The sequence below is a fragment of the Engystomops pustulosus genome, chromosome 3 (assembly GCF_040894005.1).
Source record: "Engystomops pustulosus chromosome 3, aEngPut4.maternal, whole genome shotgun sequence".
NCBI classification, from domain to species: Eukaryota; Metazoa; Chordata; class Amphibia; order Anura; family Leptodactylidae; genus Engystomops; species Engystomops pustulosus.
This window is the reverse complement of record NC_092413.1, coordinates 235,708,325-235,735,566: the sequence shown is the minus strand read 5'-3', so window position 1 is coordinate 235,735,566 and position 27,242 is coordinate 235,708,325. Positions and strand designations below refer to the sequence as shown.

The 27,242-nt window shown below is 55.4% G+C and overlaps 2 protein-coding genes across 3 annotated transcripts in view; one reads left to right on the top strand and one right to left on the bottom strand.

Annotated features, from left to right (window-relative positions):
- Positions 1-10,753: 10,753 nt before the first annotated feature.
- On the bottom strand, positions 10,754-26,009 carry LOC140122824 (low density lipoprotein receptor adapter protein 1-B-like). 2 transcript variants are annotated; one of them, XM_072144058.1, is made up of 10 exons: positions 25,811-26,009; positions 19,010-19,152; positions 16,413-16,525; positions 16,211-16,325; positions 16,034-16,121; positions 15,868-15,942; positions 14,136-14,197; positions 14,010-14,059; positions 12,786-12,817; positions 10,754-11,583 (listed from the first exon to the last, which is right to left on the bottom strand). In XM_072144058.1, exons 1-10 carry the CDS (start codon positions 25,881-25,883, stop codon positions 11,537-11,539), a joined length of 798 nt encoding a protein of 265 aa, XP_072000159.1. In that variant the 5' UTR covers positions 25,884-26,009; the 3' UTR covers positions 10,754-11,536. The 2 variants fall into 2 exon arrangements, with proteins under 2 accessions (XP_072000159.1, XP_072000160.1); XM_072144059.1 differs by lacking the exon at positions 12,786-12,817.
- A 61-nt stretch (positions 26,010-26,070) lies between these two features.
- IFT172 (intraflagellar transport 172) overlaps positions 26,071-27,242 on the top strand; it is a 42,416-nt gene continuing 41,244 nt past the window's right edge. The window contains 1 exon segment of the mRNA XM_072144287.1: positions 26,071-26,240. Coding sequence (XP_072000388.1) covers positions 26,202-26,240 — 39 coding nt within the window. The 5' untranslated portion in view covers positions 26,071-26,201.

Here is a 27,242-nt window from a genome sequence, read left to right as displayed (position 1 = left end):
GGAACCTGTTGCTGGGTGGCTAGCAGCTGCTGCAGCATGGTGGTCTCCTGTTCCAGCTGTTCGCGTTGAGCGGCAATCTCTCGGGATTGCTGGACCACGATGGTCGGACGAGTAGGAAGGGGAACCTCGGCGGGATCCATGGGCAGATCTTACTGTCAGGCTTAGAGGTTGTGGATCCTCTGAACCACTGCGGACGATGACACAAGCCACTACCTGGGACTGGAGTCTAAGTGGTACCCGTTTTTCACCAGAGCCTGCCGCAAAGTGGGTTAGACAAGCTGCGGCGTGGTACCACCAGGTCGTTCCACAGGCGTGACTTGTCCGCAGTGGCAGCCAAGGTCGAGGTACAAAGACGGCAGGCAATCTCGTAGTCGGGGACAGGCAGGAGGTCAGGACAGGCAGCACAGGATCGGAGTCAGAGATGTAGAAACAGGTCAGGGCAGGCGGCAAAGGAGCAATGTCAGAAACGGAACCAGGGTCACAACAGGAATTGACAAGAAGAGCACAAGGCATCAGAAAAGCTTTCTCTAGGGAGCTAGGGACGAAGATCCGGCAGGGGCTTGCAGGAACAGGCAGGCTTAAATAGATTCAGCAAAATGGCCAGCGCCAATTAATGGCGCGCTGGCCCTTTAAATTCTGAGAAGTGACCGCGCGCGCCCTAGCATTCGGGGCCGCGCGCGCATGGTGGAAGGGAGCGAGCCGGGAGCCGGGGAAGGTAAGCAGCGCTGGCGGGGGCAGAGAAGCACAGGTGTGTCTACGATCAATATCGACCACCCGTGACAGATCTACTAGTCACCCAGGTCCTTCTCAACAAGGGACTCTCCCATATTTACTCCCCCAAGGACATATTTTGCCTTTGGATTATTGGCCCCAGGTGCATAACCTTACATTTATCCACATTAAACCTCATTTGCCAAGTGGATGACCAAACATTCAGTTTGTCCAAGTCACCATGCAGCCTATGAACATCCTCCATAGACCGTATTACACTACACAGCTTGTACTACTACCCCCATCCGCCATAGACTGTATTACACTACACAGTTTGGTTTGGTGTCATCTGCAAAAAAAGAGACAGTGCTATTAATTCCTACCTCTATATCATTAATAAATATATTAAATAGTAGTGGGCCAAGCACAGAACCCTGGGGTACACCACTCATAACTGGTGACCATTCTGAGTAGGAATCATTGACCACAACTCTCTGGATACGATCCTTCAGCCAGTTCTCAATCCAATTGCAACTGATTTCTGCCAAACCAATAATAGCGCTAATTTTACCCATCAGGCGTCTATGAGGGACAGTCTCAAATGCCTTTGCAAAGTCCAAGAACACAATATCCACAGCAGCTCCTCCATTCAGGCACCTGCTCACCTCTTCATAGAAGCAGATAAGGTTAGTTTGACAACTTTGATCCTTAGTAAACCCATGCTGGCTGTCACTTATTATACCATGTGATGTCACATACTCCAGTATGTAGTCTTTTATTAACCCTTCCAGTATTTTCCCCACAATGGAAGTTAAACTTACAGGCCTGTAATTGCCTGGCGAAGTTCTAGAGCCCTTTTTATATATTGGCACCACATTTGCCTTGCGTCAGTCACTTGGCACCACACCAGACATTAGAATCCCTGAAGATGTTAGACAGTGGTACAGCAATAACAGAACTGAGATCTTTGAGAACTCTAGGGTGTAACCCATCTGGTCCAGGAGCTTTGTACACATTGATTTTATTGAGCTTAGATTGGATCATGTCTACATTCAGCCAGTCTACTATATTACAGGATGCATGACCCACACTGGCATCATCCACATCAGAAGTTCTTTCTTCTATCTTGGAACACAACGCGTTTCAGAGTCTAATATGACTCCTTTTTCAAGTGTATAGATACTGCAGTGCGGGTGAATGGCTGATTCCCCGGAGTCCACCTATACACAACCAAGTGTCCTATCAGAACATGTGTCCAGCACCGGTGGGGGATCGGCCTATACGCAGCCAAGTGTCCTACTAGAACATGTGTCCAGTAGTGGCAAGGGATCCGCCTATACGCAGCCAAGTGGCCTATCTGAACACGTGTCCAGCACCGGTGGGGGATTGGCCTATACGCAGCCAAGTGTCCTACTAGAACATGTGTCCAGTAGTGGCAAGGGATCCGCCTATACGCAGCCAAGTGGCCTATCTGAACACGTGTCCAGCACCGGTGGGGGATTGGCCTATACGCAGCCAAGTGTCCTATCAGAACATGTGTCCAGCACCGGTGGGGGATTGGCCTATACGCAGCCAAGTGCCCTATCAGAACATGTGTCCAGCACCGGTGGGGGATCCACCTATACGCAGCCAAGTGTCCTATCAGAACATGTGTCCGGCACCGGTGGGGGATCCGCCTATACGCAGCCAAGTGTCCTATCAGAACATGTGTCCAGCACCAGTGGGGGATCCGCCAATACGCAGCCAAGTGTCCTATCAGAACACGTGTCCAGCACCGGTGGGGGATTGGCCTATACGCAGCCAAGTGCCCTATCAGAACATGTGTCCAGCACCGGTGGGGGATCCACCTATACGCAGCCAAGTGCCCTATCAGAACATGTGTCCAGCACCGGTGGGGGATCGGCCTATACGCAGCCAAGTGTCCTATCAGAACATGTGTCCAGCACCGGTGGGGGATCGGCCTATACGCAGCCAATGTGGATATTCTTACATTAGCCAGGAGCGGACCCCACGTGCCGGCACCTGAGTGAGGGGTCAAAGTGACAGCTTCTTCTCCTCCCTCGTCTCTTCCACCTTCATCTCCCCCCAAAGGGCAATCGTCTAAAATAAATATTTTATTTGCTCTTAATTTGATTTATTTTATATTACTTATTGTATGAATATATAATGTTATATACACTCACCGGCCACTTTATTAGGTCCACCATGCTAGTAACGGGTTGGACCCCCTTTTTGCCTTCAGAACTGCCTCAATTCTTCGTGGCATAGATACAACAAGGTGCTGGAAGCTCCTCAGAGATTTTGGTCCATATTGACATGATGGCATCACACAGTTGCCGCAGATTTGTCGGCTGCACATCCATGATGCGAATCTCCCGTTCCACCACATCCCAAAGATGCTCTATTGGATTGAGATCTGGTGACTGTGGAGCCATTTGTGTCCAGTGACCTCATTTTCATGTTCAAGAAACCAGTCTGAGATGATTCCAGCTTTATGACATGGTGCATTATCCTGCTGAAAGTAGCCATCAGATGTTACAGGGTACATTGTGCTCATAAAGGGATGGACATGGGCAGCAACAATACTCAGGTAGGCTGTGGCGTTGCAACGATGCTCAATTGGTACCAAGGGGCCCAAAGAGTGCCAAGAAAATATTCCCCACACCACGACACCACCACCAGCAGCCTGAACCGTTGATACAAGGCAGGATGGATCCATGCTTTCATGTTGTTGACGCCAAATTCTGACCCTACCATCCGAATGTCGCAGCAGAAATCGAGACTCATCAGACCAGGCAACGTTTTTCCAATCTTCTACTGTCCAATTTCGATGAGCTTGTGCAAATTGTAGCCTCAGTTTCCTGTTCTTAGCTGAAAGGAGTGGCACCCGGTGTGGTCTTCTGCTGCTGTAGCCCATCTGCCTCAAAGTTGGAAGTACTGTGCGTTCAGAGATGCTCTTCTGCCTACCTTGGTTGTAACGGGTGGCATTTCCGCCCACAGAACTGACGCTCACTGGATGTTTTTTCTTTTTCGGACCATTCTCTGTAAACCCTAGAGATGGTTGTGCGTGAAAATCCCAGTAGATCAGCAGTTTCTGAAATACTCAGACCAGCCCTTCTGGCACCAACAACCATGCCACGTTCAAAGGCCACAAATCACCTTTCTTCCCCATACTGATGCTCGGGAGAACTGCAGGAGATTGTCTTGACCATGTCTACATGCCTAAATGCACTGAGTTGCCGCCATGTGATTGGCTGATTAGAAATTAGGTGTTAACGAGCAGTTGGACAGGTGTACCTAATAAAGTGGCCGGTGAGTGTATATATAACATATTAAAGATAAGAATCTCTCCTTTCACTTCGGCTTATGATTCTGCGAGCTACAGAACTGGACATACAAGGAGGTCCAGGGGTATGTAAGTAAGTAGAGAGGAGGGAGGTCTAGGGGTCATGGACAGCAGAGGATTTTCTGTGTACACAGGGGAAATACGTTTTCCCGCCTACAATGAATTGGGGGGGGGGTCATTTTTATTGGAGGTCACTACAACTGTGAGAGACAGAAGCTAAAAAAAAATCCAGTCAGATTGGGCGATTTATAAATAAACTAGCATTTTATTTAATGAAATAAGGATGGGTTCCCATAGATATTGGCTACAGAGGTCAGACGTTTCCTGTAGTTTTCACTGCAGGACACAGATCTTCTCCAGATCTTTCAGGTTTTGGGGATGTCCATAGGAAACATTGAGTTTCAGCTCCCGCAGAGATTTGGGTTCAGGGCTGGAGCCTGGCTGGACCATTCCAGGACCTTGAAATGCCTTATACTGGGGTGCTCCTTAGTCACCCTGGCTGTGTGTTCTGGGTCATTGTCACACTGGAGAATCTGACCACTAGGGGAGGTTTTTGTTCAATACATTGTCCCATCCATCCTCCCTTTAATACAGTGGAGTGGTCCTGCCCCTCTGCTTCATGTTTGGGATGTGTTCTTAAGGTTGTACTAATCCTCCTTCTTCCTCCAACCCAGCAAGTGGAGTTCTGGTCTCATCTCACAGCATGACCTTCCCCCATGCCTCCTCTGGATCATCCAGATGGTCCGTGGGGAACTTCAAGTGGGCCTGGACATGTGCTGGCATGAGCAGTGGGACCTTCCAGGCTTGTCCTGGGCTTCAGGTCAGTGACCGGGTCCTCCCGCGTCGTCCTGGGCTTCAGGTCAGTGACCGGGTCCTCCCGCGTCGTCCTGGGCTTCAGGTCAGTGACCGGGTCCTCCCGCGTCGTCCTGGGCTTCAGGTCAGTGACCGGGTCCTCCCGCGTCGTCCTGGGCTTCAGGTCAGTGACCGGGTCCTCCCGCGTCGTCCTGGGCTTCAGGTCAGTGACCGGGTCCTCCCGCGTCGTCCTGGGCTTCAGGTCAGTGACCGGGTCCTCCCGCGTCGTCCTGGGCTTCAGGTCAGTGACCGGGTCCTCCCGCGTCGTCCTGGGCTTCAGGTCAGTGACCGGGTCCTCCCGCGTCGTCCTGGGCTTCAGGTCAGTGACCGGGTCCTCCCGCGTCGTCCTGGGCTTCAGGTCAGTGACCGGGTCCTCCCGCGTCGTCCTGGGCTTCAGGTCAGTGACCGGGTCCTCCCGCGTCGTCCTGGGCTTCAGGTCAGTGACCGGGTCCTCCCGCGTCGTCCTGGGCTTCAGGTCAGTGACCGGGTCCTCCCGCGTCGTCCTGGGCCAATTTCTGACCTTACCTCACAAGGTGAGATGGAGTGCATGGAGCCCCAGACCCAGGAATATTGAGGGTCATCTTAAAGCCATCTTCTAATAATTGTGTCAACTGTTGTTGTCTTCTCACAAGCTGCTGCCTATTGTCCCGTAGCCCATCCCAGCCTTGTGCAGGTCTTCAATTTTGTCCCTTGTGTCCTGCTTTTTGGTCTTTCCCATGGTTGAGAGGCTGGACAGTGAGGACAGGGGTCTTCTACACACGAAACATGTTCAAACAGGGCAATTAATACAGGTAATGAGTGCAGAGTAGGAGGAGCTACAAAGAATGAGTGCAGAGTAGGAGGAGCTTCTTACAGAAGGAACTAAAGCATAGATAGGCAGAATTTTTGCTCGTTGGTAGGAGATCAAATACTTATTTCCTGCACTAAGGTGCTAGTTCATTATTTAGAAATCATAAATGTGATTTTTTTTGGATGTTTTTTAAGATTCTGTCCTTTCAGTTGAAGTGACGTACAATAGAAATGACCGACCTCTCCATTATGTGTAGGGGAGAAAACTCGCTAAACCAACCTGGTATCAAATCACAGCTGAACAGCGGGAAGAGCCCAGAGAAATGACCTGAACATTAAAGGGGTTTCCCAGGAAGACAAGTTAGGCCCTGCCCTCGGGATAACTCGCTGATCAGAGGGGGTCTCAGTACCGACCCCTCCCTGCTCCGCAGACGGCCGCGCATGACCATTATGGTCCATTCATCTCTATGGAGCTGACGGAGATCACCCAGCGTGGGAGACCCCCACTGATCAGCAAGGAGAGGGCCTAACTTCTCTTCGTGGGAAAACCCCTTAAACGTTCACTGGCAGGGCCCCAACTTACATGATCCAAGTCCTCCCTACACTAAAAGAAACAGCCATTGGCCACAAGAGATTTAGGCCTCTCCAATAGGTTTGGATCTTGCCTTTGAGTCCCATAAAACATTAAAAGCCTAATAGATGCAATGTGCAGGGAGTCAACTAATCCAAAACAGGATACTCTCCACCAGGACATCCCCACGAGGATATCTCCACCAAGAGAACCCCAGCAGGACAGCCGCCAGCAGGACAGCTCCACCAAGAGAACCCCAGCAGGACAGCTCCACCAAGAGAACCCCACCAGGACAGCCGCCAGCAGGACAGCTCCACCAAGAGAACCCCAGCAGGACAGCCGCCAGCAGGACAGCTCCACCAAGAGAACCCCAGCAGGACAGCCGCCATCTACCACCACTGACCCCATACAAGAAGCAAGATGCTTTATTCCAGAACACTTCCCTTTAATAAGGCATGATGGGAAACATATGGGCTGTGTACACAGAACCAGCACTTGAGCCGTCCTGTGCTCAGGTAGTGCACTCGCCAACCACAACCACAGTCCCTGCTTCCCCCATTCCAAAGCATTCAGTATTGTGTGAGAAGATGTCAGAGGCAGATCTCCAGGACTCGGAGAAACCAGACTACAGGCCGAGAGTAACAATCACTGCCCCGCTCAACACAGTGAAAATAATTATCTTTCAGCATTCAAGCTCTCAGAATATAAAGTTCTTTTGGTAAACAGTCCATGTCCGATCCGTATTCATTGATGAACATCAGCACCATAAGAAATCAGGGTTTAGTTTAAGTAATTTACCATTTATTGCTCAAGCTGCTATATCCCCAGATCAAGTCTGTGATTCTTCTACAGGTCATACCCATGAGGGATCAGTTATCTGTAGATCTTCTGAAGGTCATATCCATGAGGGATCATTTATCTGTAGATCTTCTGAAGGTCATATCCATGAGGGATCAGTTATCTGTAGATCTTCTGAAGGTCATATCCATGAGGGATCAGTTATCTGTAGATCTTCTGAAGGTCATATCCATGAGGGATTGTGTATCTGTAGATCTACTGCAGGTCATATCCATGAGGGATCAGTTATCTGTAGATCTTCTGAAGGTCATATCCATGAGGGATCAGTTATCTGTAGATCTTCTGAAGGTCATACCCATGAGGGATCAGTTATCTGTAGATCTTCTGAAGGTCATACCCATGAGGGATCAGTTATCTGTAGATCTTCTGAAGGTCATATCCATGAGGGATTGTGTATCAGTAGATCTTCTGCAGGTCATATCCATGAGGGATCAGTTATCTGTAGATCTTCTGAAGGTCATATCCATGAGGGATCAGTTATCTGTAGATCTTCTGCAGGTCATATACATGAGGGATCATTTATCTGTAGATCTTCTGAAGGTCATATCCATGAGGGATCATTTATCTGTAGATCTTCTGCAGGTCATACCCATGAGGGATCAGTTATCTGTAGATCTTCTGAAGGTCATACCCATGAGGGATCAGTTATCTGTAGATCTTCTGAAGGTCATATCCATGAGGGATCAGTTATCTGTAGATCTTCTGAAGGTCATACCCATGAGGGATCATTTATCTGTAGATCTTCTGAAGGTCATATCCATGAGGGATCATTTATCTGTAGATCTTCTGAAGGTCATACCCATGAGGGATCATTTATCTGTAGATCTTCTGCAGGTCATACCCATGAGGGATCAGTTATCTGTAGATCTTCTGAAGGTCATATCCATGAGGGATCATTTATCTGTAGATCTTCTGCAGGTCATACCCATGAGGGATCAGTTATCTGTAGATCTTCTGAAGGTCATATCCATGAGGGATCAGTTATCTGTAGATCTTCTGAAGGTCATACCCATGAGGGATCAGTTATCTGTAGATCTTCTGCAGGTCATATCCATGAGGGATCAGTTATCTGTAGATCTTCTGCAGGTCATATCCATGAGGGATCATTTATCTGTAGATCTTCTGAAGGTCATATCCATGAGGGATCATTTATCTGTAGATCTTCTGAAGGTCATACCCATGAGGGATCATTTATCTGTAGATCTTCTGAAGGTCATACGCATGAGGGATCATTTATCTGTAGATCTTCTGCAGGTCATACCCATGAGGGATCATTTATCTGTAGATCTTCTGCAGGTCATACCCATGAGGGATCATTTATCTGTAGATCTTCTGCAGGTCATACCCATGAGGGATCAGTTATCTGTAGATCTTCTGAAGGTCATATCCATGAGGGATCAGTTATCTGTAGATCTTCTGATGGTCATATCCATGAGGGATCATTTATCTGTAGATCTTCTGAAGGTCATATCCATGAGGGATCAGTTATCTGTAGATCTTCTGATGGTCATACCCATGAGGGATCAGTTATCTGTAGATCTTCTGAAGGTCATACCCATGAGGGATCAGTTATCTGTAGATCTTCTGAAGGTCATACCCATGAGGGATCAGTTATCTGTAGATCTTCTGAAGGTCATACCCATGAGGGATCAGTTATCTGTAGATCTTCTGCAGGTCATACCCATGAGGGATCAGTTATCTGTAGATCTTCTACAGGTCATATCCATGAGGGATCATTTATCTGTAGATCTTCTGAAGGTCATATCCATGAGGGATCAGTTATCTGTAGATCTTCTGAAGGTCATATCCATGAGGGATCAGTTATCTGTAGATCTTCTGCAGGTCATACCCATGAGGGATCAGTTATCTGTAGATCTTCTGCAGGTCATATCCATGAGGGATCATTTATCTGTAGATCTTCTGAAGGTCATATCCATGAGGGATCAGTTATCTGTAGATCTTCTGAAGGTCATATCCATGAGGGATCATTTATCTGTAGATCTTCTGCAGGTCATACCCATGAGGGATCATTTATCTGTAGATCTTCTGAAGGTCATATCCATGAGGGATCATTTATCTGTAGATCTTCTGAAGGTCATACCCATGAGGGATCAGTTATCTGTAGATCTTCTGATGGTCATATCCATGAAGGATCATTTATCTGTAGATCTTCTGAAGGTCATATCCATGAGGGATCATTTATCTGTAGATCTTCTGAAGGTCATACCCATGAGGGGTCAGTTATCTGTAGATCTTCTGAAGGTCATATCCATGAGGGATCATTTATCTGTAGATCTTCTGAAGGTCATATCCATGAGGGATCAGTTATCTGTAGATCTTCTGAAGGTCATATCCATGAGGGATCATTTATCTGTAGATCTTCTGAAGGTCATACCCATGAGGGATCAGTTATCTGTAGATCTTCTGAAGGTCATACCCATGAGGGATCAGTTATCTGTAGATCTTCTGATGGTCATATCCATGAGGGATCAGTTATCTGTAGATCTTCTGAAGGTCATATCCATGAGGGATCAGTTATTTGTAGATCTTCTGAAGGTCATATCCATGAGGGATCAGTTATCTGTAGATCTTCTGAAGGTCATATCCATGAGGGATCATTTATCTGTAGATCTTCTGAAGGTCATATCCATGAGGGATCAGTTATCTGTAGATCTTCTGCAGGTCATACCCATGAGGGAGCAGTTATCAGTAGATCTTCTGCAGGTCATATCCATGAGGGATCAGTTATCTGTAGATCTTCTGCAGGTCATATCCATGAGGGATCATTTATCTGTAGATCTTCTGAAGGTCATACCCATGAGGGATCAGTTATCTGTAGATCTTCTGAAGGTCATATCCATGAGGGATCAATTATCTGTAGATCTTCTGATGGTCATACCCATGAGGGATCAGTTATCTGTAGATCTTCTGCAGGTCATATCCATGAGGGATCAGTTATCTGTAGATCTTCTGCAGGTCATATCCATGAGGGATCAGTTATCTGTAGATCTTCTGAAGGTCATACCCATGAGGGATCAGTTATCTGTAGATCTTCTGAAGGTCATACCCATGAGGGATCAGTTATCTGTAGATCTTCTGAAGGTCATATCCATGAGGGATCAGTTATCTGTAGAGCTTCTGAAGGTCATATGCATGAGGGATCAGTTATCTGTAGATCTTCTGCAGGTCATATCCATGAGGGATCATTTATCTGTAGATCTTCTGCAGGTCATATCCATGAGGGATCATTTATCTGTAGATCTTCTGAAGGCCATATCCATGAGGGATCAGTTATCTGTAGATCTTCTGAAGGTCATATCCATGAGGGATCATTTATCTGTAGATCTTCTGAAGGTCATATCCATGAGGGATCATTTATCTGTAGATCTTCTGAAGGTCATATCCATGAGGGATCAGTTATCTGTAGATCTTCTGCAGGTCATATCCATGAGGGATCAGTTATCTGTAGATCTTCTGAAGGTCATACCCATGAGGGATCATTTATCTGTAGATCTTCTGAAGGTCATATCCATGAGGGATCAGTTATCTGTAGATCTTCTGAAGGTCATATCCATGAGGGATCATTTATCTGTAGATCTTCTGAAGGTCATATCCATGAGGGATCATTTATCTGTAGATCTTCTGAAGGTCATATCCATGAGGGATCATTTATCTGTAGATCTTCTGAAGGTCATATCCATGAGGGATCAGTTATCTGTAGATCTTCTGCAGGTCATACCCATGAGGGATCAGTTATCTGTAGATCTTCTGAAGGTCATATCCATGAGGGATCAGTTATCTGTAGATCTTCTGAAGGTCATATCCATGAGGGATCAGTTATCTGTAGATCTTCTGAAGGTCATATCCATGAGGGATCAGTTATCTGTAGATCTTCTGAAGGTCATATCCATGAGGGATCAGTTATCTGTAGATCTTCTGCAGGTCATACCCATGAGGGATCAGTTATCTGTAGATCTTCTGAAGGTCATATCCATGAGGGATCAGTTATCTGTAGATCTTCTGAAGGTCATATCCATGAGGGATCAGTTATCTGTAGATCTTCTGAAGGTCATATCCATGAGGGATCAGTTATCTGTAGATCTTCTGAAGGTCATACCCATGAGGGATCAGTTATCTGTAGATCTTCTGAAGGTCATATCTATGAGGGATCAGTTATCTGTAGATCTTCAGTAGATAATGAAGATGATAAATGACCTAAGACAATTGTTGATGAAAGATAATTTATCAGTGTATCTTTAGAAAAAATGATGTCCCGTCTCATGGTCACAGTGATGACAAACCACTTATCTTATTGTAATGAAGGAGGATTTGTGTGGCTGACATCTTCCTCCACCTCCAATGGTTTTTGTAGCTTGGATCTATTATGTATAATGGTGACGCACTTCAGGTCACTGCGTCAGAAAATCCCATCTGCTGTGCGAGGACCTCTGCCAGTCTGGAGGAGGAAATGGAGAGAGAGAGACAAAGCACAGAGATAAGAAGTCATAGGAATAACAGGAGAAGTCCAGCCACACAGAAGACCTCCAGCCTCTAGATGTACAGAGAAGAATGGGGAGAACCTCCAGCCTCTAGATGTACAGAGAAGAATGGGGGGAACCTCCAGCCTCTAGATGTACAAGGAAGAATGGAGGAACCTCCAGCCTCTAGATATACAGAGAAGAATGGGGGAACCTCCAGCCTCTAGATGTACAGAGAAGAATGGGGGAACCTCCAGCCTCTAGATGTACAGAGAAGAATGGGGGAACCTCCAGCCTCTAGATGTACAGAGAAGAATGGAGGAACCTCCAGCCTCTAGATGTACAGAGAAGAATGGAGGAACCTCCAGCCTCTAGATGTACAGAGAAGAATGGAGGAACCTCCAGCCTCTAGATGTACAGAGAATAATGGAGGAACCTCCAGCCTCTAGATGTACAGAGAAGAACCTCCAGCCTCTAGATATACAGAGAAGAATGGGGGAACCTCCAGCCTCTAGATGTACAGAGAAGAATGGGGGAACCTCCAGCCTCTAGATGTACAGAGAAGAATGGGGGAACCTCCAGCCTCTAGATGTACAGAGAAGAATGGGGGAACCTCCAGCCTCTAGATGTACAGAGAAGAATGGGGGAACCTCCAGCCTCTAGATGTACAGAGAAGAATGGGGGAACCTCCAGCCTCTAGATGTACAGAGAAGAATGGGGGAACCTCCAGCCTCTAGATGTACAGAGAAGAATGGGGGAACCTCCAGCCTCTAGATGTACAGAGAAGAATGGGAGGAACCTCCAGCCTCTAGATGTACAGAGAAGAATGGGAGGAACCTCCAGCCTCTAGATGTACAGAGAAGAATGGGGGAACCTCCAGCCTCTAGATGTACAGAGAAGAATGGGAGGAACCTCCAGCCTCTAGATGTACAGAGAAGAATGGGAGGAACCTCCAGCCTCTAGATGTACAGAGAAGAATGGGAGGAACCTCCAGCCTCTAGATGTACAGAGAAGAATGGGGGAACCTCCAGCCTCTAGATGTGTAAATCTGGGATATATATGCAACATATTTTCACTTTTATTGGAAAAAAGCAAGTATAATTATCTTAACACCTCACAAATACTGGGAGAATCCGTGGGAAAAATGGGAGATCCAAAGAGCACACGGAACTAGACCTACCTTTCATGTCCTCCACATCATCCTTTAAGCAGCTTAGACGAGAAACAGAAGGAGGTTATTGACACAATTCTAGGATAAAAAGTATTCGAGTATCTACATGTCCAACGACATCTTACATCTACTCCTACGTATCCTCTACTCCCATAAAGAGTACACCTATATATTCTCCTCTCTAATGGAGTCTACTCCGACATGTCCCTCACTTCCGCGGAGTCTACTCCGACGTGTCCCTCACTTCCATGGAGTCTACTCCGACGTGTCCCTCACTTCCATGGAGTCTACTCCGACGTGTCCCTCACTTCCATGGAGTCTACTCCGACGTGTCCCTCACTTCCATGGAGTCTACTCCGACGTGTCCCTCACTTCCATGGAGTCTACTCCGACGTGTCCCTCACTTCCGCGGAGTCTACTCCGACGTGTCCCTCACTTCCATGGAGTCTACTCCGACATGTCCCTCACTTCCATGGAGTCTACTCCGACGTGTCCCTCACTTCCATGGAGTCTACTCCGACATGTCCCTCACTTCCGCGGGGTCTACTCCGACGTGTCCCTCACTTCCATGGAGTCTACTCCGACGTGTCCCTCACTTCCATGGAGTCTACTCCGACGTGTCCCTCACTTCCGCGGAGTCTACTCCGACGTGTCCCTCACTTCCATGGAGTCTACTCCGACGTGTCCCTCACTTCCGCGGAGTCTACTCCGACGTGTCCCTCACTTCCATGGAGTCTACTCCGACATGTCCCTCACTTCCATGGAGTCTACTCCGACGTGTCCCTCACTTCCATGGAGTCTACTCCGACATGTCCCTCACTTCCGCGGGGTCTACTCCGACATGTCCCTCACTTCCATGGGGTCTACTCCGACATGTCCCTCACTTCCATGGGGTCTACTCCAACGTGTCCCTCACTTCCGCGGGGTCTACTCCAACATGTCCCTCACTTCCGCGGAGTCTACTCCAACATGTCCCTCACTTCCGCGGAGTCTACTCCGACGTGTCCCTCACTTCCATGGAGTCTACTACATATCCTCCACTTCCATGGGGTCTTCTACTACATTTTATCTACATCAATGGAGTCCTCTTCTGCATATCATCTTTTTCCCTGAGGTCTACCTTACATATCCTCCACTTCATTACATACCCCGTCAGGAGAGCCACTCAGCATTCCCAGGATCCAGAGCTATATAATAATATGTTATACATAACAGCACAAAGAAGGCACAGACCTGGTGAAATCTTCATCAAGGTCATCATCTTCATCATCATCCTCATCGTCCTAAGAAGCCAATGGATAAAGTGACCATAGTGTATACAAAAAGCAGCCCCCACTGTCACCATTCCCCATGTCTCACCCGGTGAGGAGCGCTCTTCCCAGTTACGCAGGATCCATCCATCACTGCCGAGACACGGTCATCTGTAATATTGTGGAAAAGGGAAACCAGATATTTGGTTTGCTCCAATTAATATACATGTCCTAGGCACCGCATCCCACCGCCGAGGCGTCCTAGGCACCGCATCCCACCGCCGAGGCGTCCTAGGCACCGCATCCCACCGCCGAGGCGTCCTAGGCACCGCATCCCACCGCCGAGGCGTCCTAGGCACCGCATCCCACCGCCGAGGCGTCCTAGGCACCGCATCCCACCGCCGAGGCGTCCTAGGCACCGCATCCCACCGCCGAGGCGTCCTAGGCACCGCATCCCACCGCCGAGGCGTCCTAGGCACCGCATCCCACCGCCGAGGCGTCCTAGGCACCGCATCCCACCGCCGAGGCGTCCTAGGCACCGCATCCCACCGCCGAGGCGTCCTAGGCACCGCATCCCACCGCCGAGGCGTCCTAGGCACCGCATCCCACCGCCGAGGCGTCCTAGGCACCGCATCCCACCGCCGAGGCGTCCTAGGCACCGCATCCCACCACTGAGGCGTCCCAGGCACCGCATCCCACCGCCGAGGCGCCCTAGGCACTGTATCCACCACCGAGGCGTCCTAGGCACAGTATCCCACCGCCGAGGCGTCCTAGGCACCGTATCCCACCGCCGAGGCGTCCTAGGCACAGTATCCCACCGCCGAGGCGTCCTAGGCACAGTATCCCACCGCCGAGGCGTCCTAGGCACCGTATCCACCACTGAGGCGTCCTAGGCACTGTATCCACCACTGAGGTGTCCTAGGCACCGCATCCCACCGCCGAGGCGTCCTAGGCACCGCATCCCACCGCCGAGGCGTCCTAGGCACAGTATCCCACCGCCGAGGCGTCCTAGGCACCGTATCCCACCGCCGAGGCGTCCTAGGCACCGTATCCCAGCGCCGAGGCGTCCTAGGCACACTATCCCAGCGCCGAGGCGTCCTAGGCAGAGTATCCCACCGCCGAGGCGTCCTAGGCACCGTATCCCACCACCGAGGCGTCCCAGGCACCGCATCCCACCGCCGAGGCGCCCTAGGCACTGTATCCACCACCGAGGCGTCCTAGGCACAGTATCCCACCGCCGAGGCGTCCTAGGCACCGTATCCCACCGCCGAGGCGTCCTAGGCACAGTATCCCACCACCGAGGCGTCCTAGGCACAGTATCCCACCGCCGAGGCGTCCTAGGCACCGTATCCCACCGCCGAGGCGTCCTAGGCACAGTATCCCACCGCCGAGGCGTCCTAGGCACCGTATCCCACCGCCGAGGCGTCCTAGGTACCGTATCCCACCGCCGAGGCGTCCTAGGCACAGTATCCCACCGCCGAGGCGTCCTAGGCACCGTATCCACCACTGAGGCGTCCTAGGCACTGTATCCACCACTGAGGTGTCCTAGACTGTATACACAAATGTCTCTCTAGGCCTCCAGTAGAAGGTTGAATGGTTTTGTAGGCTTACAGTCTTCAGTTTTCGGGCCCTCCTGATCTCTTGTTCTGAGCTCCTCTATTGTGTCCCGGGGTTATCGGTTTTATAGAGTCAGTGACATCATATCTATAGTCCTACACGATTGGCAGGGAGAAGTCACCGCCCGAGGTCACGTGGTCCATACCCGATACTCATTTCACAAAATATTTAACACTTTGAACAATTTGCTAAATGAAATCCTCAAAGTTCTGTTGCTGAGATACCTGTCCGGAAGTTGGAGGTGCCGGTGCTGGGGGGCATGGCCGCCTCATGGTATCCGGAGGAAGGGTCCGGCTTCCCTGGAAAATATATTGAACAAAGCAAATCCAGGAATACAATGAATAAATTGGGATTGTAAGGCCTCCCTGAGAGGCTTGTGGGGGTCCTCACCTACAGATACTGAGCCCTCCCTGCTGGACTGCCACAGGTCTAGAGCCACGGTGAAGGCCTGTGCCACAGTGAGGGTCACTGCCTGGGCCTGGAGAACAGAGACAAAGCAGACATGGGTAACAGGAGTACAGCGCACCCCCTGCCGCCCCCTCGCTACACCTGCACAGGTGACCCTACCAGCTTCTTCTTGGGGGACAGGAAGCCATGACACTCCAGCGCCCCACTGCTCTCATTCTGGGCCACGTAAGCAAAGACTTTATTCTGGACTTTATCCGTGGTACAATAAGAAATCCTGTAACACAGCAAATGAGTGACTATACATCCTGGGGGGGGGGGGGGGGGGGGGTCTAGCGATGGGGTCCCTCCTGTACACACCCACCTGTATATAGACACGTACTCCATCTGCTGGGTGCTCGCAGCGTCCTGTAAAGTGATACCGTGGGCCGTTACCGTCACAATCACTTTCTGTAATGGCTTTCCCCTGGCACGGGTCTGCGGGGACATAGAAAATTACCAATGCTACCCATAATGCAACAGGTCCCGCTCCGTGCCCTGCCTGAACTCCATCTACACCCTGCCCGCACCCCACACATACACACACACCGCTCCCACCCTGCCCGCACCCCACACATACACACACACCGCTCCCACCCTGCCCGCACCCCACACACACACACACACACACACACACCGCTCCCACCCTGCCCGCACCCCACACACACACACACACCGCTCCCACCCTGCCCGCACCCCACACACACACCGCTCCCACCCTGCCCGCACCCCCCCCCCCACACACACACACACCGCTCCCAGCCTGCCCGCACCCCACACACACACATACACCGCTCCCACCCTGCCCGCACCCCACACACCGCTCCCACCCTGCCCGCACCCCACACACACACACCGCTCCCACCCTGCCCGCACCCCACACACACACACACACACCGCTCCCACCCTGCCCGCACCCCACACACACACACACACACACACCGCTCCCACCCTGCCCGCACCCCCCACACACACACACCGTTCCCACCCTGCCCGCACCCCACACACACACACCGCTCCCACCCTGCCCGCACCCCACACACACACACCGCTCCCACCCTGCCCGCACCCCACACACACACACACCGCTCCCACCCTGCCCGCACCCCACACACACACACACACACCGCTCCCACCCTGCCCGCACCCCACACACACACACACACACCGCTCCCACCCTGCCCGCACCCCACACACACACACCGCTCCCACCCTGCCCGCACCCCACACACACACACCGCTCCCACCCTGCCCGCACCCCACACACACACACACACCGCTCCCACCCTGCCCGCACCCCCCACACACACACACACCGCTCCCATTCCTGCCCGCACCCCCCCCCCCACACACACCGCTCCCACCCTGCCCGCACCCCCCCCACACACACACACACCGCTCCCACCCTGCCCGCACCCCCCCCCACACACACACACCGCTCCCACCCTGCCCGCACCCCACACACACACACACCGCTCCCACCCTGCCCGCACCCCCCCCCCACACACACACCGCTCCCACCCTGCCCGCACCCCACACACACACACCGCTCCCACCCTGCCCGCACCCCACACACACACACACACACCGCTCCCACCCTGCCCGCACCCCACACACACACACACACACCGCTCCCACCCTGCCCGCACCCCACACACACACACACACCGCTCCCACCCTGCCCGCACCCCACACCACACACAACCGCTCCCACCCTGCCCGCACCCCACACACACACACACACACCGCTCCCACCCTGCCCGCACCCCCCCCCCACACACACACACACCGCTCCCACCCTGCCCGCACCCCACACACACACACACACACCGCTCCCACCCTGCCCGCACCCCACACACATCGCTCCCACCCTGCCCGCACCCCACACACACACACACACACACACACCGCTCCCACCCTGCCCGCACCCCACACACACACACACCGCTCCCACCCTGCCCGCACCCCCCCCACACACACACACACCGCTCCCACCCTGCCCGCACCCCACACACACACACCGCTCCCACCCTGCCCGCACCCCCCCCCCCCCCCACACACACACGCTCCCACCCTGCCCGCACCCCACACACACACACCGCTCCCACCCTGCCCGCACCCCCCCACACACACACACACCGCTCCCACCCTGCCCGCACCCCACACACACACACACACCGCTCCCACCCTGCCCGCACCCCACACACACACACACACACACACACACACCGCTCCCACCCTGCCCGCACCCCACACACACACACCGCTCCCACCCTGCCCGCACCCCACACACACACACCGCTCCCACCCTGCCCGCACCCCACACACACACACACACCGCTCCCACCCTGCCCGCACCCCACACACACACACACACCGCTCCCACCCCACACACACACCGCTCCCACCCTGCCCGCACCCCACACACTGCTCCCACCCTGCCCGCACCCCACACACTGCTCCCACCTTACCTGCACCCCACACACACACCGCTCCCACCCTGCCTGCACCCCACACACCGCTCCCACCCTGCCCGCACCCCACACACTGCTCCCACCTTACCTGCACCCCACACACACACCGCTCCCACCCTGCCTGCACCCCACACACCGCTCCCACCCTGCCTGCACCCCACACACACCGCTCCCACCCTACCTGAACCCCACACACCCCGCTCCCACCCTACCTGAACCCCACTCCGGCTTCCCTAAGTGGCCAGCACCCCACTTCTCTATGTGGCCTGCGCCGCCTCCCCCACGTGGCCTGTGCCTTCGCCTCCCCTACGTGCCCTGCACCACCCTCTGCTCCGTGCCCTGCGGCGCCCTATACCCGTGCTGTGTAGTGGATTATGACAGGTTTATTTAGGGTGACAGCACGAAGGAGCAGAGGTCTCCATACTGATGATCATATAGCAAATGTTACCATGGAAATGATGCGGCGGATGGCAGCGGCGGCCATGTCCTCGCCCTTGGGCTTCTCCACCAGCGTCATTCCAAGGTACTTGAGATGAAAGGTGACCCCCTCCAGCAGCGCATCCCGCGAGTCTACACCCGTGTCCGCCAGCTCTGAGAGAAGAGGACATCGTACAGAGGAGCATTATACAACATGTACATGACCGGATATCCTCTAATGAGGGCTCTGCCCAGGAGACGAGGGGCACAGGGCCGGATATCCTCTAATGCTCTGCCCGGGAGATGAGGGGCACAGGGCTGGATATCCTCCAATGAGAGCTCTGCCCGGGAGACGAGGGGCACAGGGCCGGATATCCTCTAATGAGAGCTCTGCCCGGGAGATGAGGGGCACAGGGCCGGATATCCTCTAATGAGAGCTCTGCCCGGGAGATGAGGGGCACAGGGCCGGATATCCTCTAATGAGAGCTCTGCCCGGGAGATGAGGGGCACAGGACCGGATATCCTCCAATGAGGGCTCTGCCCGGGAGATGAGGGGCACAGGACCGGATATCCTCTAATGAGGGCTCTGTCCGGGAGATGAGGGGCACAGGACCGGATATCCTCCAATGAGGGCTCTGCCCGGGAGATGAGGGGCACAGGACCGGATATCCTCTAATGAGAGCTCTGCCCGGGAGATGAGGGGCACAGGGCCGGATATCCTCTAATGAGAGCTCTGTCCGGGAGATGAGGGGCACAGGGCCGGATGTCCTCTAATGGGGGCTCTGCCCGGGAGATGAGGAGCACAGGGCCGGATATCCTCTAATGAGGGCTCTGCCCGGGAGACGAGGGGCACAGGGCCGGATATCCTCTAATGAGATCTCTGCCCGGGAGACGAGGGGCACAAGGCCGGATATCCTCTGATGGGGGCTCTGCCTGGGAGATGAGGGGCACAAGGCCGGATATCCTCTGATGGGGGCTCTGCCTGGGAGATGAGGAGCACAGGGCCGGATATCCTCTAATGGGGGCTCTGCCTGAGGGATGAGGGGCACAGGGCCGGATATCCTCTAATGAGAGCTCTGCCCGGGAGATGAGGGGCACAGGGCCGGATATCCTCTAATGAGAGCTCTGCCCGGGAGATGAGGGGCACAGGGCCGGATATCCTCTAATGAGGGCTCTGCCCGGGAGATGAGGTGCACAGGGCCGGATATCCTCTAGTGAGAGCTCTGCCCGGGAGATGAGGGGCACAGGGCCGGATATCCTCTATTGAGAGCTCTGCCCGGTAGATGAGGGGCATAGGGCCGGATATCCTCTGATGAGGGCTCTGCCCAGGAGATGAGGAGCACAGGGCCGGTTATCCTCTAATGAGAGCTCTGCCCGGGAGATGAGGGGCACAGGGCCGGATATCCTCTAATGAGGGCTCTGCCCGGGAGATGAGGGGCACAGGGCCGGATATCCTCTAATGGGGGCTCTGCCCGGGAGATGAGGGGCACAGGGCCGGATTTCCTCTAATGGGGGCTCTGTCCGGGAGATGAGGGGCACAGGGCCGGATATCCTCCAATGAGAGCTCTGCCCGGGAGATGAGGAGCACAGGGCCGGATATCCTCTAATGGGGGCTCTGTCCGGGAGACGAGGGGCACAGGGCCGGATATCCTCTAATGAGAGCTCTGCCCGGGAGATGAGGAGCACAGGGCCGGATAACCTCTAATGGGGGCTCTGCCCGGGAGATGAGGGGCACAGGGCCGGATTTCCTCTAATGGGGGCTCTGTCCGGGAGATGAGGAGCACAGGGCCGGATATCCTCTAATGGGGGCTCTGCCCGGGAGATGAGGGGCACAGGGCCGGATATCCTCTAATGGGGGCTCTGCCCGGGAGATGAGGGGCACAGGGCCGGATTTCCTCTAATGGGGGCTCTGCCCGGGAGATGAGGGGCACAGGGCCGGATATCCTCTAATGAGGGCTCTGCCCGGGAGATGAGGTGCACAGGGCCGGATATCCTCTAGTGAGAGCTCTGCCCGGGAGATGAGGGGCACAGGACCGGATATCCTCTAATGAGGGCTCTGCCCGGGAGATGAGGTGCACAGGGCCGGATATCCTCTAGTGAGAGCTCTGCCCAGGAGACGAGGGGCACAGGGCCGGATTTCCTCTAATGGGGGCTCTGCCCGGGAGATGAGGGGCACAGGGCCGGATGTCCTCTAATGAGAGCTCTGCCCGGGAGATGAGGGGCACAGGGCCGGATATCCTCTAATGAGGGCTCTGCCCGGGAGATGAGGGGCACAGGACCGGATATCCTCCAATGAGAGCTCTGCCCGGGAGATGAGGGGCACAGGGCCGGATATCCTCTAATGAGAGCTCTGCCCGGGAGATGAGGGGCACAGGGCCGGATATCCTCTAATGAGGGCTCTGCCCGGGAGATGAGGGGCACAGGGCCGGATATCCTCTAATGCTCTACCCGGGAGATGAGGGGCACAGGGCCGGATATCCTCCAATGAGAGCTCTGCCCGGGAGATGAGGGGCACAGGGCCGGATATCCTCTAATGAGGGCTCTGCCCGGGAGATGAGGGGCACAGGGCTGGATGTCCTCTAATGAGAGCTCTGCCCGGGAGATGAGGGGCACAGGGCCGGATATCCTCTAATGAGGGCTCTGCCCGGGAGATGAGGGGCACAGGGCCGGATATCCTCTAATGAGGGCTCTGCCCGGAAGATGAGGGGCACAGGGCCGGATATCCTCTAATGAGAGCTCTGCCCGGGAGATGAGGGGCACAGGACCGGATATCCTCTAATGAGGGCTCTGCCCGGGAGATGAGGGGCACAGGACCGGATATCCTCCAATGAGAGCTCTGCCCGGGAGATGAGGGGCACAGGGCCGGATATCCTCTAATGAGAGCTCTGCCCGGGAGATGAGGGGCACAGGACCGGATATCCTCTAATGAGGGCTCTGCCCGGGAGATGAGGGGCACAGGACCGGATATCCTCCAATGAGAGCTCTGCCCGGGAGATGAGGGGCACAGGGCCGGATATCCTCTAATGAGAGCTCTGCCCGGGAGATGAGGGGCACAGGGCCGGATATCCTCTAATGAGGGCTCTGCCCGGGAGATGAGGGGCACAGGGCCGGATATCCTCTAGTGAGAGCTCTGCCCGGGAGATGAGGGGCACAGGGCCGGATATCCTCTAATGCTCTACCCGGGAGATGAGGGGCACAGGACCGGATATCCTCCAATGAGAGCTCTGCCCGGGAGATGAGGGGCACAGGGCCGGATATCCTCTAATGAGAGCTCTGCCCGGGAGATGAGGGGCACAGGGCCGGATATCCTCTAATGAGAGCTCTGCCCGGGAGATGAGGGGCACAGGGCCGGATATCCTCTAATGAGAGCTCTGCCCGGGAGATGAGGGGCACAGGGCCGGATATCCTCTAATGGGGGCTCTGCCCGGGAGATGAGGGGCACAGGGCTGGATATCCTCTAATGAGGGCTCTGCCCGGGAGATGAGGGGCACAGGGCTGGATATCCTCTAATGAGGGCTCTGCCCGGGAGAGGATAATGGGGGACATCAGTTTTCTATACTGTCAGACAATAGAGGACATCGGATTTATCTTTGTAGCCCAGGTGTTTGTTCAACTTGTACGGCTTTTGGGCATGGAATTGTCCCATTATTGTATCTAATAAGTTCCAACTACTATTGGGGGGGCCCCGGGTATAACACACAGGAGGAGGAGGAGGAGGGGCCCCAGGTATAACACACAGGAGGAGGAGGAGGAGGGGCCCCAGGTATAACACACAGGAGGAGGAGGAGGGGCCCCGGGTATAACACACAGGAGGAGGAGGAGGAGGGGCCCCAGGTATAACACACAGGAGGAGGAGGGGCCCCAGGTATAACACACAGGAGGAGGAGGAGGAGGGGCCCCAGGTATAACACACAGGAGGAGGAGGAGGAGGGGCCCCAGGTATAACACACAGGAGGAGGAGGAGGAGGGGCCCCAGGTATAACACACAGGAGGAGGAGGAGGAGGGGCCCCAGGTATAACACACAGGAGGAGGAGGGGCCCCAGGTATAACACACAGGAGGAGGAGGGGGCCCCGGGTATAACACACAGGAGGAGGAGGAGGAGGGGCCCCGGGTATAACACACAGGAGGAGGAGGAGGGGGGGGGCCCCGGGTATAACACACAGGAGGAGGAGGAGGGGGGGGCCCGGGTATAACACACAGGAGGAGGAGGGGGCCCCGGGTATAACACACAGGAGGAGGAGGAGGGGGCCCCGGGTATAAACACACAGGAGGAGGAGGAGGGGGCCCCGGGTATAACACACAGGAGGAGGAGGAGGGGGCCCCGGGTATAACACACAGGAGGAGGAGGAGGGGGCCCCGGGTATAACACACAGGAGGAGGAGGAGGGGGCCCCGGGTATAACACACAGGAGGAGGAGGAGGGGGCCCCGGGTATAACACACAGGAGGAGGAGGAGGGGGCCCCGGGTATAACACACAGGAGGAGGAGGAGGGGGCCCCGGGTATAACACACAGGAGGAGGAGGAGGGGGCCCCGGGTATAACACACAGGAGGAGGAGGAGGGGGCCCCGGGTATAACACACAGGAGGAGGAGGAGGGGGCCCCGGGTATAACACACAGGAGGAGGAGGAGGGGGCCCCGGGTATAACACACAGGAGGAGGAGGAGGGGGCCCCGGGTATAACACACAGGAGGAGGAGGAGGGGGCCCCGGGTATAACACACAGGAGGAGGAGGAGGGGGCCCCGGGTATAACACACAGGAGGAGGAGGAGGGGGCCCCGGGTATAACACACAGGAGGAGGGGGAGGGGGCCCCGGGTATAACACACAGGAGGAGGGGGCCCCGGGTATAACACACAGGAGGAGGAGGAGGTGGGGGCCCCGGGTATAACACACAGGAGGAGGAGGAGGGGGGGCCCCGGGGTATAACACACAGGAGGAGGAGGAGGGGGGGGGGCCCGGGTATAACACACAGGAGGAGGAGGAGGGGGCCCCGGGTATAACACACAGGAGGAGGAGGAGGGGGGGGGCCCCGGGGTATAACACACAGGAGGAGGTGGGGGCCCGGGTATAACACACAGGAGGAGGAGGAGGTGGGGGGCCCGGGGTATAACACACAGGAGGAGGAGGGGGGCCCCGGGTATAACACACAGGAGGAGGAGGAGGGGGCCCCGGGTATAACACACAGGAGGAGGAGGAGGGGGCCCCGGGTATAACACACAGGAGGAGGAGGAGGAGGGGGCCCCGGGTATAACACACAGGAGGAGGAGGAGGTGGGGGCCCCGGGTATAACACACAGGAGGAGGAGGAGGTGGGGGCCCCGGGTATAACACACAGGAGGAGGAGGAGGGGGGGGGGCCCCGGGGTATAACACACAGGAGGAGGAGGAGGGGGCCCCGGGTATAACACACAGGAGGAGGAGGAGGGGGCCCCGGGTATAACACACAGGAGGAGGAGGAGGGGGCCCCGGGTATAACACACAGGAGGAGGAGGAGGAGGGGGCCCCGGGTATAACACACAGGAGGAGGTGGGGGCCCCGGGTATAACACACAGGAGGAGGAGGAGGTGGGGGCCCCGGGTATAACACACAGGAGGAGGAGGAGGAGGGGGCCCCGGGTATAACACACAGGAGGAGGAGGAGGTGGGGGCCCCGGGTATAACACACAGGAGGAGGAGGAGGGGGGGGGGCCCCGGGGTATAACACACAGGAGGAGGAGGAGGGGGCCCCGGGTATAACACACAGGAGAAGGAGTTGGGGGCCCCGGGGTATAACACACAGGAGGAGGAGTTGGGGGCCCCGGGTATAACACACAGGAGGAGGAGGAGGAGGAGGGGGCCCCGGGTATAACACACAGGAGGAGGAGGAGGAGGGGGCCCCGGGTATAACACACAGGAGGAGGAGGAGGTGGGGGCCCCGGGTATAACACACAGGAGGAGGAGGAGGAGGGGGCCCCGGGTATAACACACAGGAGGAGGAGGAGGGGGCCCCGGGTATAACACACAGGAGGAGGAGGAGGGGGCCCCGGGTATAACACACAGGAGGAGGAGGAGGAGGGGGCCCCGGGTATAACACACAGGAGGAGGAGGAGGTGGGGGCCCCGGGTATAACACACAGGAGGAGGAGGAGGAGGGGGCCCCGGGTATAACACACAGGAGGAGGAGGAGGAGGAGGGGGCCCCGGGTATAACACACAGGAGGAGGAGGAGGAGGAGGGGGCCCCGGGTATAACACACAGGAGGAGGAGGAGGTGGGGGCCCCGGGTATAACACACAGGAGGAGGAGGAGGTGGGGGCCCCGGGTATAACACACAGGAGGAGGAGGAGGAGGGGGCCCCGGGTATAACACACAGGAGGAGGAGGAGGTGGGGGCCCCGGGTATAACACACAGGAGGAGGAGGAGGAGGGGGCCCCGGGTATAACACACAGGAGGAGGAGGAGGTGGGGGCCCCGGGGTATAACACACAGGAGGAGGGGGCTCCGGGTATAACACACAGGAGGAGGAGGAGGAGGGGGCCCCGGGTATAACACACAGGAGGAGGAGTTGGGGGCCCCGGGTATAACACACAGGAGGAGGAGGTGGGGGCCCCGGGGTATAACACACAGGAGGAGGAGGAGGGGGCCCCGGGTATAACACACAGGAGGAGGAGGAGGGGGGCCCCGGGGTATAACACACAGGAGGAGGGGGCTCCGGGTATAACACACAGGAGGAGGAGGAGGAGGGGGCCCCGGGTATAACACACAGGAGGAGGAGTTGGGGGCCCCGGGTATAACACACAGGAGGAGGAGGTGGGGGCCCCAGGTTGAGCACATCATCCCCCCCACCCCTCCTCTTACTGTGGTGTCGGGGTTGTCGGGCGAGGCTTGGGCTCCTCATTATCGCTCTCCCGGCAGACTTCAGAGCGTCCATAGCACACAAATGATGGAGACTACGCCTCTGAGGGCGGAGTCAGGTGAGGTCCCGCCCCGGTGTCGCTATAACTACGGCCTCAGTACAGTGCTACTTCAGGGAGCTTCTCCAACATGGCGGCAGTGGCAGGACGAGCGTACGTACGCGATGACGTCACGGCACGTCACGGCACGTCACGTCACTTATTCGCTGGGTGCGTCCTCCACGTCCGTTACCTAGGAAACCCTGGAGCCTCATAACAGGAGATAACGGAGAAGAGAAGAGACGTTACCGGAGGAAAGAGGCGGCAACAGCACCGGCACCAGCAGGAGCAACAGCATGCAGCTCAAGCATCTGAGGACCCTGCTCACCCCACAGGTGACCCGGAATGTGTGGTGTCCCCCCCCCCTACAGGTGACCCGGAATGTGTGGTGTCCCCCCCCCCCTACAGGTGACCCGGAATGTGTGGTGTCCCTCCCCCTCCCCTCCTGCAGGTGACCCGGAATGTGTGGTGTCCCTCCCCCTCCCCTCCTGCAGGTGACCCGGAATGTGTGGTGTCCCCCCCCCCCCCTACAGGTGACCCGGAATGTGTGGTGTCCCTCCCCCTCCCCTCCTGCAGGTGACCCGGAATGTGTGGTGTCCCCCCCCCCCCTCCTCCTGCAGGTGACCCGGAATGTGTGGTGTCCCCCTCCCCTCCTCCTACAGGTGACCCGGAATGTGTGGTGTCCCCCCCCCCCCCCCTCCTACAGGTGACCCGGAATGTGTGGTGTCCCCCCCCCCCTCCTCCTACAGGTGACCCGGAATGTGTGGTGTCCCCCCCCCCTCCTCCTACAGGTGACCCGGAATGTGTGGTGTCCCCCCCCCTCCTCCTACAGGTGACCCGGAATGTGTGGTGTCCCCCCCCTCCTCCTACAGGTGACCCGGAATGTGTGGTGTCCCCCCCCCCTCCTCCTACAGGTGACCCGGAATGTGTGGTGTCCCTCCCCCTCCCCTCCTGCAGGTGACCCGGAATGTGTGGTGTCCCCCCCCCTCCTCCTACAGGTGACCCGGAATGTGTGGTGTCCCCCCCCCCCCCTCCTACAGGTGACCCGGAATGTGTGGTGTCCCCCCCCCCCTCCTCCTACAGGTGACCCGGAATGTGTGGTGTCCCCCCCCCCCTCCTCCTACAGGTGACCCGGAATGTGTGGTGTCCCTCCCCCTCCCCTCCTGCAGGTGACCCGGAATGTGTGGTGTCCCCCCCCCCCCTCCTCCTACAGGTGACCCGGAATGTGTGGTGTCCCTCCCCCTCCCCTCCTACAGGTGACCCGGAATGTGTGGTGTCCCTCCCCCTCCTCCTCCTACAGGTGACCCGGAATGTGTGGTGTCCCCCCCCCTACAGAG

Coding starts and splice junctions, on each gene's coding strand:
- LOC140122824 (XM_072144058.1), bottom strand. CDS start 25,883: ATGGACGCTCTGAAGTCTGCCGGGAGAGCGATAATGAGGAGCCCAAGC. Junction 16,326..16,412: donor GAGTACGTGTCTATATACAG/GTGGGTGTGTAC, acceptor GCTGTGTTACAG/GATTTCTTATTGTACCACGG. Junction 11,584..12,785: donor TGATGTGGAGGACATGAAAG/GTAGGTCTAGTT, acceptor TTCCTCCTCCAG/ACTGGCAGAGGTCCTCGCAC.